This window comes from Bufo gargarizans, chromosome 7 (genome assembly GCF_014858855.1).
Source record: "Bufo gargarizans isolate SCDJY-AF-19 chromosome 7, ASM1485885v1, whole genome shotgun sequence".
Classification (NCBI taxonomy): domain Eukaryota; kingdom Metazoa; phylum Chordata; class Amphibia; order Anura; family Bufonidae; genus Bufo; species Bufo gargarizans.
Window position 1 is genome coordinate 1132053 of NC_058086.1, and position 22215 is coordinate 1154267.

Below are 22215 nucleotides of genomic sequence, written 5' to 3' on the forward strand. Positions count from 1 at the left end.
ATTTGTAATAAAGGGAATTAAACGTTTTTGTTATAAGGTTTCTGCAGACAGCATCCAGAAACTGGTCAGGGCAAAAACTGCCTTAACCTGATGGAGACCAAGGAAGAAGAAGACAACTGTCCCTTTTTATGGACCTATGCTAGATAAACAGCCAAAGCCTAAATAAACAAACATTCTCAAATACCTTTGAAGCTCATGTATAACTTTGGGCACATTTTTGTTATTATTGCACTCCACTTATCTTGGGGTAAACATCATTTTATCAATATCTTTATTAAAAATGTTCAATGGTTTGTCTTCTACAGCTTTCACCGCCTCTGCAGACTGTTCTTTCTCCTCAATGAGAAGTTCCCTGAGAGCTGAAGTCTTCTCAATCTGATCAGAAGTTAGCTCTAATGCAGTATTTAGGTGCGGCTACACGGTCAGGTTTCCTGATGCAGTTTTGAAAGCCAAAAATCAGGAATGGATCATAAAATGAGAGGATGTATAAAGGACAGACACTACTTCTGTTTTTTTTTATTATTCACTTCTGGTTTTAGTTTCCAAAATCCCTTCAAGAACCCCGACCATGTGGCTACACCATTTATGAGCCGTCAGTACGCTTTATAGCTGGAGAATTACTTTGATCAGTGCATTGATCCATAATAGAAACTTCATGAACAGATGATAAAGGATCCAAATAGACTCGCTAATCATATAATTCATAAAAAGAAAACTTTGGAACAGATTTCATGACCAGAACAAAATTATCAATATTCACAAAATGGCTGACACAACTATGTTCGTTTTACAATTTCAATTATTTGGAACAAAGCTATTTATGGGTGTCCAACTGTAATGTTACTGTGGGTTGCCTTAAAAAAAGGCTGCTAGGTGGCAATTAAAAGAGATCCTTGAGTTTATATTCTGTTAATGTGGGATGATATAAGCCAGGGTCTCTCAACTCCGGCCCTTGGGACCCACCTACCAGTCATGTTTTCTGGATTTCCTTAGTATTGAGCAGGAGATATAATTTGTGTCCATGCATCAGGACTTACCACAGGTATTCATTCTGTGGGATGTTCTCAAATCCTGACCGGTAAGTGGGTCCCGAGGACCGGAGTTGAGAAACCATAATTATAAGCAATGCATATCTCATGATACAAAACAAATTGCATAAGTAATGTATCTGACGATGCGACTGTCTGCTTAGGCTTCTTTTCTGATGACAGTACCTTCCTGTAGAATATTTCACCAAGATTATTCTCAGTTTTTCCATTTGGTTTATAAAAACGCTGACCAGCTTGATTACACTCATCAGAATGGCTGGCATTTATTCCTGGCTGATGTTCAGTAGTTTAAGCCAGACCAAAACAGTGGGTCTCACGAGGCTGCCATGGCAGTGCCCCCACTAAGCTTCACCATCATCTGCTGGCAATCATGATATGAGCGCCTGTCGCCCACCTTCTCCAAAGTCCGTGCCGCTTCAGCCAACATTACTGCTCTCTGGCCAGGAGATGACAAAAATGACAAGGGGAGGTGACGGCATGCCAAAAGGATGGCTGTAGCTCTCTCCCTCTGTCCCAGTAATGATTCCAGGTCACCTGAAGAAGCAAAGAAATCGATGCAGGTAAGTGTCTTACAAAGCATGACAGAAAATTAGACTTGAGCAAAATGTTTCCCTTTACTCACCAGTTCACAGAATACAGTAAGACAAATACATTTCTATACTTTTAAATGCACCAGAAGTGAAACTCAAACGTTGCAAATTGATGTGCTACTCGAATACTACTTCCATAAGATACCAATTAAGGAAGCCATGACAATGCCTACTAACTGCTCATACTCCTTTAAAGTGGTTCTCCGGGTTTTAAATACCTGGCTTACTTGAATTTGGGGGGCGTTTCTGAAGGCTGTGCTGCAATAACTGGTGGGTACGAGTGGGACTTGCTCCAGCCATGAGACGGACTGTGGCTTCATGCAAGAACAACTAGGATTTAAACACAATTATTTTAGTTAGAAACTTCCAAATATGTAAGATTCTCTGTCATTCGGATAAACATTATGGGCACATTTATTAAGATCGGCATTTTGATGCTGGGCTTAATAAAGCCCTAAGGTGGCGGTGGTTACGCCGAAATTATGAAGAGGCGCCAGACTCTTCATAACTTTGGTGTATCCTCCACCAGTTCTAAATCTAAGGCAGCTTCCGAGCGGTCTTAGATTTAGACCTTTTTCTATGCCTGAAACAGGTATAGAAAGTGGTAAATGCCCAAAATCCCCGCCCAAAATTTTAGACCTGGTGTGAGCGGGGAGAAGTTGTTGCACAGCAATCTGTGCCTAAATTACGCACATTTATTTAGGTGTATTGATAAATGACCCCCTATAACTATGCTTACCTTGCATTGTGCAGGTTTAAAGGTGAGGGCCAATCTGCGAAGACTACTGAGGTCCCGCTGAAATCCTGTCAACACAGATGTGGAAGCATGCATTGCTTCTCCGGATGCTTGGGTGGAACATGCCTGTTTCTGCCATAATGAAGTTCTCATGGACAGCAGGAGGTCACAGATCAGCAGCTGCACTACCTGGATATGTATATAGAGACAAAAAAGTCAATTGATTTTGTTATCACTATCTGAAGAATTTAATTACATTTTTAAAGAATTGTTCTCTCTTGCTTACACAGGGGTTATCAAGAGGACACAACACCTATGTATTTGCCTTAGTACGGAATTGAGAGGAGGCTCCTCCACTTTGGACACCTCCCCACCGTCAGTCACAGTTGCTAACAAGCAGTGGCACTCACTCTGGCCTGACTTGACCATGTATATGGCAGCCATTTGACTGACTGGTCACATTGTAATACTCCACCACCTCTGTAGGGGGAATGAACAATAAACAGCAACTTCTCCCGCAAAAATCGCACGTTTGCCAGGGGTCTCAGGAGTTGGAACTCTGATTGCCGGAAGCTCTTATATTAAATTGAATGTCTGTGGTGAAGCAACCCTTTTAAAGTTAAAACCAAACCACAATTTTGATGTCTATGTAAGGGGAATGGAAGATGCCTCTATTGAAGCAGCAATAACCCTGCAAGGTATCCATGATGTACTGAAAGGGTTCATGACCACCAAAAGCTGATCCTGTAGGGGCAACTGTCTTATGTAGGGGCTCCTTTTTTCGGTAGGAGATGACGGTTTGGTACTATTTTAGGGTGCATATGACTTTTTGATCGCTTGGCATTACACTTTTTGTCATGTAAGGTGGCACCATTTTTATTTTATTACGGTGTTCACCTAAAGGGGTTATATTAAGTGATATTTTATACAGCAGGTGGTTACAATTGTGGCAATACCTACTATGTATACTTTTTTTTATTTAAGTTTTACACAATAAAAGCAATTTTGAAACAAAAAAAAATCATGTTTATTCTGAGAGACATATATATTTTTTTTGGGGCGATTGTCTTAGGTAGGGTCTCATTTTTTGTAGGATGAGATGACTGTTTGATTGGTACTATTTTAGGGTGCGTATGACTTTTTGATCGCTTGGTATTACAGTTTTTGTGATGCAAGGTGACAAAAAAAATGGGTTTTTTGACCAATTTTTTTTTCTTTTTACAGTGTTCAACCGAGGGGTTAGGTCATGTGATATTTTAATAGACCTGGTTGTTACGGACACGGCGATACCCAATATGACAACTTTTTTATTTTTTTCACTTTTAACACAATAAAAGCATTTTTGGAAAAAAAAAAAATCATGTTTTAGTGTTTCCATATTCTGAGAGCCATAGTTTTTTATTTTTTGCCTGATTGTTTTATGTAGATGTTCATTTTTTGCGGGATGAGGTGACCGTTTCATTGGTACTATTTTGGGGGGCATACACCTTTTTGATCGCTTGGTATTGCACTTTGTGATTTGAGGTGACAATTTTTTTTTTGTTTTACCACAGTTTTTATTTTATTTTTTCTAGGGCGTTCAGGTGACTGGGTGGATCATGTGATTTTTTTATAGAGCCGGTCGTTACGGACACGGCAATATCCAATAGGTCTGGTTTTCCGTGTTTTTTTTTTACAAATTTTATGTGTTTTATTTTGGGAAATTAAATTTACTTTGGGAAATTATTTTTTTTACTTGCAACTTAATTTTTTATTATGAAAAATCCTTTTTTTTTTTTTTTTTTTTTACCAATCTGGGACTTCAACTTCTGGGGTCTGATCCTCTCTGCAATGTATTACAATACATCCTGTATTGTAATACATTGCATGTCAGCTTGTATCCTGACAGCCTGCCTGTGAGACCTGTTATTACAGTTTTGGGGTAAAAGAAGCAATGAAAAAATTGCAAAATTGGCTGTTTTTACCCTTTTTTCCATTACAACATTCGCTGTAATGGAAAAATAGTACAGGTAAATTTTTTAATTTTGAACAATCATGGATTTTTAAAATGCATTTCCTATTGACTATTGCTCATTTATTATGTTGGCCTGCTACGTGGTGGCCAAAGTAGGAAACGCAGCATGAATGCCCTTAAGCCGCTTCTGCAATAAATTACCGGAATCCTCGCTGGCCATAGAGGATGCCAGTAACAAGCGCTTCTGGGTTTTTCGACCATTTAGATGCCTTTGACCATTTATTGCTGGTCGCAGTAAGGTGCCGCAGGTCTCTGCCATTTAAAACAGCAGAGACCTGCCTGCCATGACGCCAGCTGCACGTGCAAGTAGGCACCATGTTTGAAGTTAAATAACAGGAATAGCTCACTCTTCAGCAAATCTGGACCAGGTGCTCTAGGCCAGAAAACTGTATCACCCGTACAGGAAAAAATGTTAAAAGATAGATATATAGACTGGACTGGCACTCTGTATGTAAGAAACAATGGATGGAATGTACTATGAAATAGTATAAAATACAATGTAGAGTGATCACACAATTTATTCAAATAATAATGATAAAATCAAATAATGTGACAATAATTAATAAAAATAAACGCTGCGCAGCAAGATAAGATAGAATTTACAATCATAAAACTGATAGATCCTTAAAACCAAAATAGCTGCGTATATAAGCCTTGATAGTAAAACAAATGAGTAGATGCTGTGTCTTCTCTTTTGAATGAGCAGAAAAAGTCACGTTAAGGGGACAGTAGTGAGTAATGTCTGTACTCAGGAAGGGGCTTTGAGGAAAGCAGATTCCCAAAAATAGCTTTTCGTTCGGTATAAAATAAGGTGCTGTGTGCTGTAAGGTTAAAAGTTCGTCTTACCTTAGCCCCAGGTGTTCGAGGTAAGGGTAGGTATCATATACCTGATGGTGTGCAGTCCTTTCCCATATATCTCGGCAGACGCCGAGGTAGCGTGGTCGGTGGTATACTTCTGGTTGAATCCACAGCAGGGTATCGTAGAGGCTGATGGCCGGACTGTTGGTATCCCAGAACGCCGCGTCTCACGTGGTGTGTGATGTACCTCCCGTCCGTGACTGTGTTCAGGTATCGCGATAGCTGTGATCGATCGATACTTCAACAGAGAAATTTTCTTACTGGAGCGCTCCAATTTTTAATGAAAAAGTCACAGACTTTGTGTCATCTGTAAGCAGGCCTTTAGGTGAGATGGGAGCTATCAGCTGTTTTTACGCCAAACGCGTTTCGGGGACCTCTTTCGCTTAATTAGATTTAAAAATAACCAAAAAGGAAGATAAATATGTATGTTGCACTTTTCAGAAAACAACTGCGAAAAATGGTTACATACTATACTCTAGTTGCCATTTGCCCCAATGGTTGATAAATGTTCCCTTTGGACAATTTCGCCGTCTAAAAAGAAATTGTACTGAAGAATCACAATATCAGAAGGAAGCCGAGTTACTAAAAAATAAATTTATAGAGAGAAAATATCCCACACATATTTTAGAAACGGCATCCCAGAAAGTAAATGAAATATCTAGAGAAACTTTCTTTATAAATAATTCTGAAGAAAGCACAAATAATACAAAAAGTCAGAAACAAACTGACTACAGAATTATATTACCATTTTCTACTCAACACAAAAATATCGAACGAATTATCAATAAATATTGGCATTTACTAACACAAGATAAGATAATTGGCCCACTATTACCAAAAAAAGCACAGATCACCTACAGTGGAGGAAATAATTATTTGACCCCTCACTGATTTTGTAAGTTTGTCCAATGACAAAGAAATGAAAAGTCTCAGAACAGTATCATTTCAATGGTAGGTTTATTGTAACAGTGGCAGATAGCACATCAAAAGGAAAATCGAAAAAATAACTTTAAATAAAAGATAGCAACTGATTTGCATTTCATTGAGTGAAATAAGTATTTGAACCCCTACCAACCATTAAGAGTTCTGGCTCCCACAGAGTGGTTAGACACTTCTACTCAATTAGTCACCCTCATTAAGGACACCTGTCTTAACTAGTCACCTGTATAAAAGACACCTGTCCACAGAATCAATCAATCAAGCAGACTCCAAACTCTCCAACATGGGAAAGACCAAAGAGCTGTCCAAGGATGTCAGAGACAAAATTGTAGACCTGCACAAGGCTGGAATGGGCTACAAAACCATTAGCAAGAAGCTGGGAGAGAAGGTGACAACTGTTGGTGCGATTGTTCGAAAATGGAAGGAGCACAAAATGACCATCAATCGACCTCGCTCTGGGGCTCCACGCAAGATCTCACCTCGTGGGGTGTCAATGGTTCTGAGAAAGGTGAAAAAGCATCCTAGAACTACACGGGAGGAGTTAGTTAATGACCTCAAATTAGCAGGGACCACAGTCACCAAGAAAACCATTGGAAACACATTACACCGCAATGGATTAAAATCCTGCAGGGCTCGCAAGGTCCCCCTGCTCAGGAAGGCACATGTGCAGGCCCGTCTGAAGTTTGCCAATGAACACCTGAATGATTCAGAGAGTGACTGGGAGAAGGTGCTGTGGTCTGATGAGACTAAAATAGAGCTCTTTGGCATTAACTCAACTCGCTGTGTTTGGAGGAAGAAAAATGCTGCCTATGACCCCCAAAACACCGTCCCCACCGTCAAGCATGGGGGTGGAAACATTTTGCTTTGGGGGTGTTTTTCTGCTAAGGGCACAGGACAACTTATTCGCATAAACGGGAAAATGGACGGAGCCATGTATCGTGAAATCCTGAGCGACAACCTCCTTCCCTCTGCCAGGAAACTGAAAATGGGTCGTGGATGGGTGTTCCAGCACGACAATGACCCAAAACATACAGCAAAGGCAACAAAGGAGTGGCTCAAGAAGAAGCACATTAAGGTCATGGAGTGGCCTAGTCAGTCTCCGGACCTTAATCCAATCGAAAACCTATGGAGGGAGCTCAAGCTCAGAGTTGCACAGAGACAGCCTCGAAACCTTAGGGATTTAGAGATGATCTGCAAAGAGGAGTGGACCAACATTCCTCCTAAAATGTGCGCAAACTTGGTCATCAATTACAAGAAACGTTTGACCTCTGTGCTTGCAAACAAGGGTTTTTCCACCAAGTATTAAGTCTTTTTTTGTTAGAGGGTTCAAATACTTATTTCACTCAATGAAATGCAAATCAGTTGCTATCTTTTATTTAAAGTTATTTTTTCGATTTTCCTTTTGATGTGCTATCTGCCACTGTTACAATAAACCTACCATTGAAATGATACTGTTCTGAGACTTTTCATTTCTTTGTCATTGGACAAACTTACAAAATCAGTGAGGGGTCAAATAATTATTTCCTCCACTGTATACACGGGCACAAAATTTAGGTTTAAAAATTGCTCCCTCAATAAAACATAACCCCAAAAAACCTTCGTCAATTAAAAACTGGATGAGTTTGAAGGGATTTTATAGGTGCGGTAAATGTCAAGGATGCAAAACTACAAAATTTCCCAAAAGAACAACTGAAATTAAATCATTTCAAAATAACTTCTCTATGACTATTAAAAACTTCCTCAGTTGTGATTCTTCTAGCGTAGTATACCTAATCCAATGTCCGTGTGGGAAACAATACATTGGTAGGACGAAACGATGTTTAAAAACAAGAATAAGCGAACATCTACGCAATATTAAAAATGGTTATATGAAACACGCATTATCGAAACATTTTAAAGAAGTCCATAACAAAGACCCAAGGGGCATGTCCTTTATGGCACTACAAAAAATTGACACACATTGGCGAGGAGGCAAACATATAGACAAGATGTCTAGAGCCGAATCAAGAATGATATTTGATTTCGGAAGTTTGATTCCGATGGGTCTAAATGCAGATCTAGAAATATTCGGCTTTTTATAGAGTTATGGGCTGCATGTCCGCTCTCCGACAGAGAGCCCCATGTCAGGCTGTCTATCAGCACTGGGTCTCCCCCTCTGAGGCAGACATGCATCCCTATATCATCACATAACCTTTTCACCATTTTATCATTACTATTCCATCATCCTGCAGTATTTTACTATGTAACAAAATGTTTTTTTATATATTTTAATATTTTATATGTATTATATATTCATTGTTTTAGCCATTATTTACGTATTTGTATTAAACCAAATAAGCTGCAACACTCAATTTTTATTGGGTGAATTAAGCCAGATATCTTAAATGATATATCAAGAAAACGCAACAGTAGCAAAAATGACGCATCGAAATTGCATAAAAAATTCTTGCACATTTGATCGGACATTTACTGAGAACTTTGAATCCAGGTCCGGATTTTGCATCCCTCTAATGGACCTATTTAAATCCAATCGAAAATTGGGAGATCAGCTGCCACTGAAGAAGGGGAAAGAGGTCCCCGAAACGCGTTTGGCGTAAAAACAGCTGATAGCTCCCATCTCACCTAAAGGCCTGCTTACAGATGACACAAAGTCTGTGACTTTTTCATTAAAAATTGGAGCGCTCCAGTAAGAAAATTTCTCTGTTGAAGTATCGATCGATCACAGCTATCGCGATACCTGAACACAGTCACGGACGGGAGGTACATCACACACCACGTGAGACGCGGCGTTCTGGGATACCAACAGTCCGGCCATCAGCCTCTACGATACCCTGCTGTGGATTCAACCAGAAGTATACCACCGACCACGCTACCTCGGCGTCTGCCGAGATATATGGGAAAGGACTGCACACCATCAGGTATATGATACCTACCCTTACCTCGAACACCTGGGGCTAAGGTAAGACGAACTTTTAACCTTACAGCACACAGCACCTTATTTTATACCGAACGAAAAGCTATTTTTGGGAATCTGCTTTCCTCAAAGCCCCTTCCTGAGTACAGACATTACTCACTACTGTCCCCTTAACGTGACTTTTTCTGCTCATTCAAAAGAGAAGACACAGCATCTACTCATTTGTTTTACTATCAAGGCTTATATACGCAGCTATTTTGGTTTTAAGGATCTATCAGTTTTATGATTGTAAATTCTATCTTATCTTGCTGCGCAGCGTTTATTTTTATTAATTATTGTCACATTATTTGATTTTATCATTATTATTTGAATAAATTGTGTGATCACTCTACATTGTATTTTATACTATTTCATAGTACATTCCATCCATTGTTTCTTACATACAGAGTGCCAGTCCAGTCTATATATCTATCTTTTAGGCACCATGTTTGCCTATCGCTCCAGCGCCGTAGTGAAAGGGCTAAATGCAAATTTTTTTTTACGAAACAACTCCTTCACGACCTCCAGCGTACATGTACGGCGGTAGTCGTATCTTTAAACATGCCGCCCGCACGTGCAGTGGGCGCTATAGCCGCCGGGTTTCCGCTTTTTAAAACAGCAGAGACGGATCAGTTTTTTTCTCAAACTATACAAGTGTGGTATCGTAATTGTACTGACCTGGAGAATGAAGATAACCGGTCAATTTTACCGCATCATGAATGGTGTAAAAAAATTAAAATACCTGTCAAAATTGCATTTTTCCCCAATTCCATCCCATTTGAATTTTTTTCCCACTTCCCACTATATTGTATGCAACAGTAAATGGTGCCATTAGAAAGTACAACTTGTCCTGCAAAAAAAAAAGCCCTCATAAAGCTATGTGAACGAAAAAAAAAAAAAAAAAAAAGTTAGGACTCCGGGAAGGCGGGGAGTGAAAAACAAAAATCCTCTAACAGTTAAAACAAGATATTGAAACATTCTCCTTTATTTTGTTTGTTCTGTATATGATTATGTCAGTCATCTTCCCTGAGCTGCGCCTTTGCCCTCAACAGCAGTTCAGAAATATGTTTTACTTCACATTAACATAGCGAGTTTCACGTGCTGGTACCTTCCGACGACAACCCCTGCAGTGAAAACTGACCCACTAATCAATTTTTGGGAGATCGCTTTTTAGGTTCTAGCTTTTATCAATTTTTTTTTTTTTTATCAACCACGGGAAACAATTGTCTGGAAAGGACTTATTGACTTGTATGGTTTTTAAAGCTACTCTATGACTTGTTCAGAAGTAACTGTGCAGAGAGGGAGAGGCGGGAAGCTGTGACCATCACTATTTGTCACTAGTGCAATCCTATACAGGAAACATGTTACATTTCATTGAAATGCTGCCAAGGATAATAATGAGCTGACTGCTGGAAAGTGATCTGTACAGAACAGAAAGTGCTTGCCTATTATTATGAGGCTCAGTGTTAAAAAGTCAGTAATGTATTAAAAAAGTGACATGGAAAATGAAAAAAATGAAAAAAAAATTTAAAAAAAAAAATCATCATCAGCTTGAACATAAAAACTTGATTTAGGCCATTTTATGACAATACAAAATATCAATCTTTATCCAACAGGAATGTGTGTAGCTTGCATATTTTGGGTCATTCACCTGCTCTGCATCATTTCGATAAATGTTACTTTCCTCTTGTGATGATAGAGGCCTGCTCTCTGAGTGACATATAATCACATGTACTATGGATTTAAAAAAATAACGGTATATCTAAACACGTATCTACATGTATATATGGCAGGTTGATCACCACTAATATCTGGCCTATATAACAAGGAAATGTCAACATTTTGATTCTAATTCAGATTCTCATTTTGTCATTTGATTCCAAGCGGTAATAAAACGAGTAGAAGTCCTGCATGTCCACTGACCTACTACATCGTTGGGACAGGTTGTGTCCTTTTATGGAGTAATTAAAAGAAACTTTTTTCTACTTAGCAGAGCTGCGAGCAGCTATGTATGTAACAATTTAAATGTATTATATATTTAAGAACCTTTACTATTTGATGTAACCCAATTTCAAGAGAAAAGAATGGCAAAAGCAAGTGATAAAGATGATACTTGTGAAGCCTCCATACTGCACTGAAGAAACATTGCACAGACACCAGCGAGACATGCAATGCAACAACAATGCACCACGGTGACACCAATTAGACCTCCCTCATCTGCTTTCAAGCTGTTAATAGATATTAGGGATAAAAAGGCTTTTCTGAAACACGAGAGCTCATACATATAAAACTATACAACTGAAAAGTGTCCACATCATCACATTGTACCCGATAATCACCTTGTTGAGATCATTATTGCAGGAGCTGTTCATATTCAGACCATTCCACAAAAAGGCGCTGGCTTTCTCGCACTGATTGAACGAATTTTGTGAACTTTCACTCTTCCCAGACAAGGACATATGCAAGGCTCTGCACATGTGAATGACAGCTTTCACTAAGGGGTTCCTAAATAACAAAAAAAAAAAAAAAAAAAAAAAAAAAAAAAAAAAAGAACAGTTTTATAAGGCCTGTTTCACACTTTCGTTCTGATTTCCAGTTTTGAGATCCGGCAGAGGATCTCAAAACCAGACCAAGACAGTTCCATTTCACGCCAACACATCCGGATGCTTCCGGTCCGTTAGGATGCGGTTGTGCTACATTGAAACGGAACAAACCGGATCTGGCACTAAAATCATAAGTCAATGTGTCGCAGCGGTCGCCAGCATGTGGAGCTGCACCAAATCAGGGGCAAATAGATTTTATATGTGATGTGAACAAGTGTCGATCTTGTAAGTAAAATAAAATACGTAGTGTTTCAATAACCCGTGGGTATTGCACTATGTCGAGTTCCTGTGATTGCTGGTGGATGTTGAGACCGAGGAGCTGAAATTGTTTTGAAGTGAGATAAAATCGTCTTGTGGAAGTGTTGCTGTGTGTTAACTGTTCCTTACTGATGAAGTTCAAGCGCGGACCCTGAATTGCAGTTTATTCTTTACCAAATCAGAACAGGGACCCACTCATAAGAGGCCACTTTGACGTGGTGAGTGGGCCTATGCATTTTGATCAGAATGCATTAGTGCCTCCATGGAGAGGTTTGTAAATTATGCTGAGAAGCAATAAATCAATGACTGGCATTTAGCTGTCCGAATGCCTACGCTGCATCAGCAATATAACCAACTGACAGGCTGCAAATCTGTACAGAAAATTTCTGCACCATATAGTGGAGATTTTCAAAATGTACGGATTTAAAAAAAAAAAAAATCTGCACATACTAGGTAACATGTGAATTTACACCGATTATATGCAAACACTAATATACATGCTATTGTTAACAGCATAAGTGAAAGGGACTGTCCAGGTTCAGAGCAAAGGCATTTTCTGGAGATTCGAGGTAAAGGTGACAATCTTTACCCCCACCTAGTAGTGAACCCGGTGACATCGCCGGCACTAATGGACAGGTTTTAGCGCTGCCATAGCCTGTAAAACGGCTAGCGCAGCGATAAAGCCGGCTCAGTTACCAGCAACGCTGCTAGGCAGAAGCCTCCACCTAGCAGTGTAATAATATAAAACAAAAAAGCCCTTGCCCTGCGCGATCCAGAGCAGGGCAAGGGAGCATGAAATGCTCATATTAGGGGGGCCATAGGGGTGAAAATGGGGATATGTATGGGTTCAGCTGTGAACCTGGACAACCCCTTTAAGTGGTTATTAGTGAAAGACTTACTCAGTATCCAGCATCTTAGGTATCCGCTCTACATCCAAATAATGGGATTTCTCTAAAGTATCATCGCCCTGCAGCCAGCCAACAGCCATTGAGGCCACAGAGTGCCACCAGCGACAGATGGGATCTGAACCTAAAAATTATAAATTATTATAATTCATTCACAATTATAATTATTATAATTAATTGTATACACAAGAGAATGAAAGAGGACTCTAAAGGAATTACCAATGTGGATTTATTCACCCACTGTTACAAGGCAACATTACAGCTCCTCTATAGAGCTGTGCTCGTTAATATAAATAAGCTCATAGATCATCATTAAACAGGTTTTCTGAGATTTTAATACTGATGACCTATCCTCTACTTGGTGAGCATGGAGAAGGCTGTCGCACTCACAGGAGGGCCGCTGCCTTCTCAAACTGCTGATCAGCGGGTGTCAGACCCCCACTGATCAGATACTGACGACCTATCCAGAGGATAGGTCATCAGTATTAAATTCTTGGAAACCCCTTTAAATAGCATCAAATAGAATACAACTAGATTACAATACATCACATTCAAAACAATTCACCTGAGCATTGCAAATAGTGACAGATGCATACAAAATATATCAGAGCACAGTAGATAAGAGATTCCATTATATAAAATACATTAATCAAGAGTAAGTGAAACAGGTGATTAAAACTGAAGAGTATAACAGTAAGGGCCCATTCACATGACCATATGGTCGCCGTCCCTGTGTTGCGGACCACAAAATACGGACACTGGACATGTGAACTCTGCATCACAGATGCGGAACCATTGACTTCAATGGGTCCGCAATTCAAATGATACAGCAAAAGATAGGACATATTCTATCTTTTGCGGTGCAGAGGCACAGATACAAAAGCTCACGGAAAGGCTTCCAAATGTTTCCATTCAGTGCCTCTGCACCGCAAAAGATAGGACATGTCCTTTCTTTTGCCATATCTTGCGGATCGTGGACCCATTGAAGTCAATGGGTCCACATTCGCGATGAGTTCACATGGCCGGTGCTCATGTTTTGCTGTCCGCAACACGGCATAGCAATCATACAATCGTCTGAATGGGTCCTAATCCAGGAGACTGCGTAGGTGTCCAGCTCCGTCTCAGTTTAGGTTTATGGGACCACAGAGAGGTGAGCTTTTGAGATCTGTTCCCATTGTGCGGTTCTGCATGGTGGCTGATGTGACGCTAAGCCTGTGGGTTGGTGGGGCTCAGTGCTGTGGGGGCTTAGCCTGATAGCAGGCATGTGGTTGGGCTCCTGGGTCTTGCAACCAGCAGATTCTGTTTTGTGGCAGCGGTCACCACCATGAAGAGCTGCACCAAAGCAGAATAGGGACCCACTCATAAGAGGCCACCTTAACGTGGTGAGTGGGCATATGAATTTTGATAAAAATTTATACAAAGTGATTCCATGGGGATGTTTGCAAATTATGCAGAGAAGCAATAGATGAATGTATGGCATTTGAATGTCCGATCTATGCCTTTTTTTCTACAGATTAGCAGGTTTAATCGCAGAAAACTGTACGGACAAGGGTGAAATGTATGATCACTAGAGGGACCCCCACTGTTTACATAGACTCCTTTGACTTCTATGGGACTAACATTGATAGCCAGATGTGATTGGAGAAGTGGTAAAGCATGCAGGTGGGGGTCCCAGAGGTCTGACCCCAGGTGATCACATATTTATCACTTATGCTCTGGATCGGGAAACCCCTTTAACAACTTATTTTTCAATTATGTAACTGTGCACTGAGAACATCATAAAACTGATACATTATACTAGTACTGATGTGTAATATCTCATGCAGGAATAAAGGATTTTTGTTGAAAAGCCGAAATGTTAAAATAAAATTCTGGAGTGTGGCTTTTGTCAATGGAAAAGAGTAGTGAAAATACGAAGTAGACAAAACGTATTTAACATGTCTACGTTTACTTACTAGTAGAGGTCAACATGCAGGATGAACCCCCAATGGGGAGGGCACTGACCCCGCTTACAGAATCCGCAAAGATATTTAAAAGTTTCAGATACTCTTGAGCTTTGGAAAACTCGCTGCAAAACAGCAAAACATGTTACATGTAAAACAAACTTAAGTCTTTATAAAATTGAAGAAAACAATGAAGTGGATTCCATTTTAATTCTCTATTATGTCTATAAAATATATCTGTAAAGACTAAATCAAGGCAACTGGACGTACTGTAGACGTCCAGTTGCCTTGATTTATTCTTTACAGATATATACCATGAACTGGAAAAATGAGAACCTTCACAGACATATGTCTATAAAAGTTTAAGAAATTGGATGCTTAGGGTTTGCTATACAGTTCACACAGCCCAAAAAAACGCAACAACCAACAACTAATAAAATATTTTTTCCCCCCACATTTCCCCCCCAAAAATTAAATGCTAAGCAACAAGTCCCAAATGTTTGGATAAGACATGCTATTATTGAGCAAAAGTAAAAAAAAAATAATAATAATAATATACATATTTGGCATCTATGTAATTGTACTGACCCATAGCATAAAAGCAACATGCTAGATATGCTGCACGGTGAACAATGTAAATTTTAAGTACAAAAATAGAATAGCCTTTTTTCCCTTTACCACCTCAAAAAAAAGTTGTTCTAAGTTAAATCAATAGTAAGTTATATTTAAGTGTCAAAAAGATAAAATAAAATAAAAATCACATCTGTTTTGCAAAAGACAAGCTTTCATGTGGCTAGATTGACAGAATGTTCCGTTCATTGGGGGACACAGGCTTGACCATGGTTATAGCTGTTGCCACTAGGAGGCGGACACTAATGGATGGAAAGGGGGAGCAGCATGCGCAACCCTCTGCAGAAAAGTTAGAACCGCCGAAAGCGAAGCCAAATTCCGCTGAAAAAGAATAGAGCTGAAACTTGCCCTTTGAGGGAGCTGAGAGCCAGCCCCAAGTCCATGCCCGACTGCAGGAAAGATAAGAGCCAGAGGGACCTCAGTACATTAGGGGAGATGCTGTGTAGGATGGGGGTGTTCAGTGTATGATGGGAGTGCTCAGTGTATGAGGGAAGATACTGTGGAGGATGGGGATGCACAGTGTATGAGGGGAGATGTTGTGGAGGATAGGGGTGCTCCGTGTATGAGGGGAGATGTTGTGGAGGATAGGGGTGCTCAGTGTATAAGGCGTCTGGAGGAGAAGCAGAGAGGGGAGTATACACCATATATATATATATTTTTATATATTTTTTTCCCCCTAGTCTGATGGCTGCATTTTGGGATCTTATGTGGGCTCTATGTTAAGAAGGGTTTATCCAGCCACGTAAAATTAATTTTCTAAAACGGATTTAAAATGTGATACATCTCTGATCCCTGCCGCATTCCCTCCATTACTTCCCGTGTCTTCGCTGGTCTATGTATTTCTATGTCCCCCTCCACTGAGGCATGAGACCACTGCAGCCAGTAATTGAGAAGTGAGTGGTGGGATCAAAAAAGTTTCACTACTTTTATTATTTTATCATGTTCTCAGCAGTTTTAAAAGTAAACTAATGTAGGCATATGGGGCAGCACTGGGCATAGTATTGGTGGACTCTACAGGGTGGCAGTGTTAAAAGGGGCAACTATATAGGGAGGTTATTTGCTATAAAGGGTCTGGGTGGACTGCAGAAACAACAAGCCAAAGTCAAAAGGTATAAGCTGAATTTCCTGGTCCCTAATGCAAAATCGGTAACAGACCTCCTCTACCCTGTGCCATTTATTAATACTGGTGTCTTTATGTGGCAGAGGGGGCTGCGCACCATTGGCCGAAGATGTGTGCGCATTCTGGAAACAAACTGAAAAGAAAAGGAAAGTGAACAAAATGAGATCGGTGGAGACTTTAAACGTGAATGGGGGTGAGGGGGTGCACTATTGTATTGTTCGCCCTGTTGGCAAAATTCCCTAGAAACTGCCCTGGGTTAGCCCCTGTAAGAAGGGACAAACAACTCTTACCCATCCTGTGTCACTCCAAACAGCAAGACCAGAAGATCCTTGTCAGCATCCCTCCAGGTGCCTTTAAAAACCAGATGTCAGCGTGGGAGCTGGAAGAACCCATGCCCTGCCCCCAAAATGACTCCGGCCCTCAGCGCCAGCCCACCAGCCTCCGTCACCTCCGCCCCGCGGAACATATCACCACATCCCCGGCCGACCCTAGATGCTGGCCTGGGAATATGCCGCCCCCGACAGCAGCAACAGAGTACTGGAAGGAGGGGGCACTTTGGGGCCAATTTCTCTTTTTTTTTTTTTTTTTCAAATACTCACCTGTCTGGCATCTTTTGCCCCCCTGGCTCCAGCCGGGTCACCACCTTCGGTGTGCGGCCCCTTGGGGAGGGATGCTACACTGGAACAGAGGGGACTTGCGGTTGACGGCTGTGGTGATCCGAACGCTGGCGGGAAACAGAGGCTTTGAACCTCTGGTCCTTCTTTGCTTCTGGAGAACGGGAAAGAGCAGGGGGCTTGGGGGGACCCCCTGATCTCCCGTGTGGGAGTGCAGGCAGTTTTTAGGACTGCCTGAAACTCCCGCTAGAAAAAAAAAAATACAAAAACCAGCAGACAGCAAGCTAAAACTGATTTAGCTTAGTCCCTGTAGGAAGGGTATAGCTGAAGGGGAGGAGCTTACACTTTGTGCTTAGTGTCCGCCTCCTAGCGGCAACATCTATACACATGGTCAAGCCTGTGTCCCCCAATGATACGGATGGAAAAATATAGGTATTTTAGGGGTTAAAGTTATCCCAGGGGTATAAAGTTCCAACCACTGTAACCCCCCATCAATCCAGAGAATTGGGTTCCTGTTCTCATGGAGCAATAGGTCGAGCAGGGGGGGGGGGAAGAAAACAGAGATTAAAATAAGGAATCCTCCTTAAATAGGGAAAAAGCTACCAACATTTTATTTTTAAGCCATATCGTCCTGCCCTAATGCAAAGTTTATTGAAAATGCAGTGACCACTGAATGATTCCTACCAGCTTTCGTCTTCCATCGACACTCTGCTGGCTTCTGGCTTGGCAAGAGCATACAACGCTTTCTCCAGCAAAGATTCACAAAATGCCCGATGGATTTGAGCAATGGGGTCAGCTGCAAGAGGAACATGAACATGGAGTGGTTTTAGAATGACTTACTTTTAATATAATAAGGGAAAGATGTCAAATCTGTGGTTAACCCTCTCCTACCTGGATTTCTGGAAGAGCTGTAAATAGACTCTTTTGATGCAGTCTTCACAGTCCAATTAGAATTGATGAAAAAGTGTTTGCCCAGCGGGTGCAGCAGCCAACGTAATGATTCAGGTACAGAATCTGTGTCACTGGAGGAGCTGCTACTTTGGGCACACCCGAGGAAATAGGCCTAAAATAATAAAGTCACATGAAAGTGCAATCATTTCAGTTTTTACTGTTTAGCGATGTTGAAAATTAATCCATAATGCAATGCATGAGAAAACGGGGTGCTCACACTTTAATATAAACCTTACTGAATTTTTCCTGATGAGATTGTTAAGGAACAAGCAGGTACTGCACGTTTAAAGGGGTTGTAAGTTAAAAGTGTGACAATGGCGGGCAACGAGATAAAGTTATAATTAGACTAGATCCTGCGCCTCCCTTCTAGTTCAAGTGCTGTTGGTCTAGCTGGTGGGCCCCCATCCATGCAGCAGCATTGGCTGTCGCCATGCTGCACCCAATAGTGTAGGGATCCACTTGAAAGAGGTTGCTGTGATTTTACCAAGTGGGTTTATACATTTTGATGAACACATATACTAGATTGTAGGCATGTGCACTACATGCCCTTTTTCACATGTGTGGCCTACTTAATATTATTATATAAAAGGTACAGAAATAAATTGCTATCAACTAAAGTTTCAAAGATTTAAGATTTCAAAGTTTAATTTATTTGCTCCTCCAATACTGAACCACAGAAGAAAATCAGAAACAATTTATATCAATGAATCATAAGACATGATACAACATCATCTTACGGATAGTGTCATCTCCGGCTCTCAAAATGGCAAAAAAAATCTGATTTGGAAGGGCATAGATTTAAACTGTTTCCATTCCAAAGCATATTTGCTGTAAATCTGAACAATGGAAGTAACACTGATTATTTGGCTGAACTTACCGACAGAAAAGAGAATTTCCCCGAGAAGGTTATCTTCATCTGCACAGCCGTGGTTAGGTGGATTTCTGCTAGTAAGGTTGGTGAGATCTTGTCACCAGCACATTCAGCTAGGTTTACTGCACATAGAGAGAGATTTAAGCCCGAACAACACCAACTTGACGGCAGCTTTCCTAAAATCAAGAAATGCAAAGGTCAATAAGGAAAGTAAGAGTTGTCTAATTTGTAAGTTAATTCATTGGGTATCTAGGAGAATACCTGTCAAATGTAGCTGGTGCAACTTGTGATACACAAGGGCAGCATCTCGGGCGCTGGTAGTGGCTTCATCCTGGAATTCTGCTTTCTTATAGTGGCCGGGGGTACGTTTGAGTAACCAACGTACCAGGCTTATCTTCTGGAGACTACAACGGATAACGTTCCAGGATAGGCTACATGCAAGGTCGAAGCGGGAAGCAGGAAGAGATCGGCCCAATACACACAAGCAAGTCTGTAAATTCACTGCCGCTGCTCCAAAATCTCCCTATGTGTTAAAGGAATTACAATTTGAATTTCCACACTCGCACAGATGATCATCACAGATGGAGCTTCTTTACTATAAATGCTGTGAGACTACGGAAAGCTCCGTCAGAGCATCTTGTAATAGTTAGTCATCAGAAGACATTATATTAGGGCTGCAGAACACGAATATTTTAGCAATCGAGTATTCTATTGATTATATTTCTCAATTCATTGAGTAATCTAATAAGAAAAACCTACTTAAAATAACGTACGTAATTAGGCATGTATAAAGTTATTGGTTTGAAGGGGTTAATGGAAACACCTTGGCATTAGGCATGTCTAAAGTTATTGGTTTGAAGGGGTTAATGGAAACACCTTGGCATTAGGTATGTATAGTTATTGGTTTGGAGGGGTTAATGGAAGCACCTTGGCATTAGGCATGTCTAAAGTTATTGGTTTGAAGGGGTTAATGGAAACACCTTGGCATTAGGTATGTATAAAGTTATTAATCCCTTCAAACCAATAACTTTATACATGCCCGCTGGGTTTGGAGGGGTTAATGAAAGCACCTTGGTATTAGGCATGTATAAAGTTATTGGTTTGTAGGGGTTAATGAAAGCACCTTGGAGGTGCCTTCATTAACCCCTCTCTAAACCAATAACTTTATACATGCCAAGGTGGTGCCTGCAGCCTCCATTAACCACTCTCTCTCCAGCTGCCTTTCATTTCAATATGAATTTACAGTGACTCAGTGCCCCCGATTCCCCCCTGGCGTGCCTCAAGTGCTGTTAACTTAAATTACCTAATGGCACTGGCACTAGTGAGGAGGGCACAGCCTCAGACACATGGGGTCCGAGACCGTCTTCATCCCAGCATGCACGGGGACCTTACGTGACGTCAGACACACATCGTTAGCCGGCGTGATGATGATGTATGAGCGCAACTGCGCATTACGCAAAGTCCTGCCTCTCTGGCCTCCGGAGGACACGGAAGCGGTGAGTGAGACGCTTAATTTCACTCCTGCTCTGTTATCATGTGATGTAACGATTACTCGATGCAGGGAAACTTTTTGACTCGATTTAATCGAGTTATTCGAATAATCGTTTCAGCCCTACATTATATTACAAATGAAAAGTATAGCCACTGATCCAAGTTTTCTTTATGACTGCAGGCAATTGGCAGCTGCCTCATAAAGGTTGCTTTGCCTTCTTCTGGATCAACACCTATGATTAAAGTAACTGATCGGAAACATGCCTCTATTAGCCGTAGATGTCTGGTTTCTTATCTCACTGGTGGTAAATATACATTAAGCTATGCAGTGTATGCATATATAACCCAAGAAAAGAGAGAAGATAAATTACCCGAGCAAGATCCAGGTCAGCTTGCTTGCGGTGCCTCCAGAATTTTACAGAGGAGCGCGAGTGTAACCGGGTCACTGGCTCTCCATGGATCAACAGTTTCATGAAGACACTGAGAACAATCACCCCATTTACCAGCCAAAGAATTAATGTAGGGATAAGCCAGTCAATCCAGCTCCCAGAAAGACCTGCATTCCAATTAGAGATGTGATATTATTAGCATACAGTACATAATTGGTCACGGAACAACTGTGTCCACTCGAGTTCCCTTTCAATGTACTATTTACCCAATTAAAAAGGAGCAAAATAACTTATAGGGGTATTCCAGGATTTCCAATTGACAGCCTATCCTCATGATAGCTTTTCCTCCAGAACTGCATAGCATCGTCCACTGTGTAGTGGACGGAGCTGGTTACTGTAGCTCTGCTCGTAGTGAAGTGAATGGGATCGATGCTACAGTAACCAGCTCCATGCAATATGAAATGGACAGAGCGGTGTAGTTATGCTGTTGGAGCTACTTGGTAACAGTTGATTGGGGGGGGTGGAGCATATCCCTGGGGTGGCCTGTCAAAAATAAAATTACAGTTTAAAACAACTGCCGTTCACATGTACTTTTAGGGCATATGGACATCACAGAAGGTTAGCCATTGAGCTGAATACCATCCACATTTACAGCATAAAGCCACATAAAAATTATCAAGAGGCTTCTGAATGTCTCATGAAAGGGATTTTTGTAGGCTCAGCCTTTGAGCTCATTCACACAACCATATGTATTTTGCAGTCCGCAAAATGAGGATGACATCTGTGTGACGTCCGTGTGGCATTCCTTTTCTTGCTTCTTCATTGACTTCAATGGGTCTGTCATCCGCATTTAGTGGCCAAGTATAGGACATGCTCTATCTTTTATAGAACAGACATACAGATACAGAAAGCACACGGAGTGCATGAAGAGGAGACGCGCTGTACCTGAAACGTCAATCCCCAGCATTGTTCTAGTTGTCCCATGCTGCATTGTTCTGTCTGAATGTTGGACATTTTCAGAGTGCAGTAACGACGTCAGAGGGTTAAACGTTAAGCAAAGGAACGTCATAGTGCAAAGAAGCATCCGTGATCGATCCATCATCCCAAGTCCTGTTGGTGAGTCCGGCTCATCCTTCACCTTCAAAACAGATATAACGTATGTAAGTTGGCAATAACTCATAGATGATAGCACAGTTATTATCAACTACAGTGGCAATGCATGGCACATTAAACCAACCTTAGAAAAGGGTAGAGAATAAAACTGAAGGCCAAATTGAAAACTATATTAAAGTTCAAGTACC

General features: G+C 40.9%; 1 protein-coding gene across 3 annotated transcripts in view; it reads right to left on the minus strand.

Moving 5' to 3' along the window:
• Nucleotides 1-506: 506 nt before the first annotated feature.
• SREBF2 (sterol regulatory element binding transcription factor 2) overlaps nucleotides 507-22215 on the minus strand; it is a 63255-nt gene continuing 41546 nt past the window's right edge. For 2 of the 3 annotated variants that reach the window (XM_044300507.1, XM_044300510.1), the window contains exons 8-19: nucleotides 21860-22052; nucleotides 20897-21081; nucleotides 19296-19557; nucleotides 19041-19210; nucleotides 18104-18275; nucleotides 17897-18008; nucleotides 14861-14973; nucleotides 12900-13029; nucleotides 11479-11644; nucleotides 2379-2564; nucleotides 1858-1969; nucleotides 507-1583 (exon numbers count right to left, since the gene is read on the minus strand). In XM_044300507.1, the coding sequence (XP_044156442.1) occupies nucleotides 1363-1583; nucleotides 1858-1969; nucleotides 2379-2564; nucleotides 11479-11644; nucleotides 12900-13029; nucleotides 14861-14973; nucleotides 17897-18008; nucleotides 18104-18275; nucleotides 19041-19210; nucleotides 19296-19557; nucleotides 20897-21081; nucleotides 21860-22052 (2022 nt within the window). In that variant the 3' untranslated portion in view covers nucleotides 507-1362. The remainder of the gene's footprint in view (nucleotides 1584-1857; nucleotides 1970-2378; nucleotides 2565-11478; nucleotides 11645-12899; nucleotides 13030-14860; nucleotides 14974-17896; nucleotides 18009-18103; nucleotides 18276-19040; nucleotides 19211-19295; nucleotides 19558-20896; nucleotides 21082-21859; nucleotides 22053-22215) is intronic. The other variant, XM_044300508.1, reaches the window with a different exon arrangement.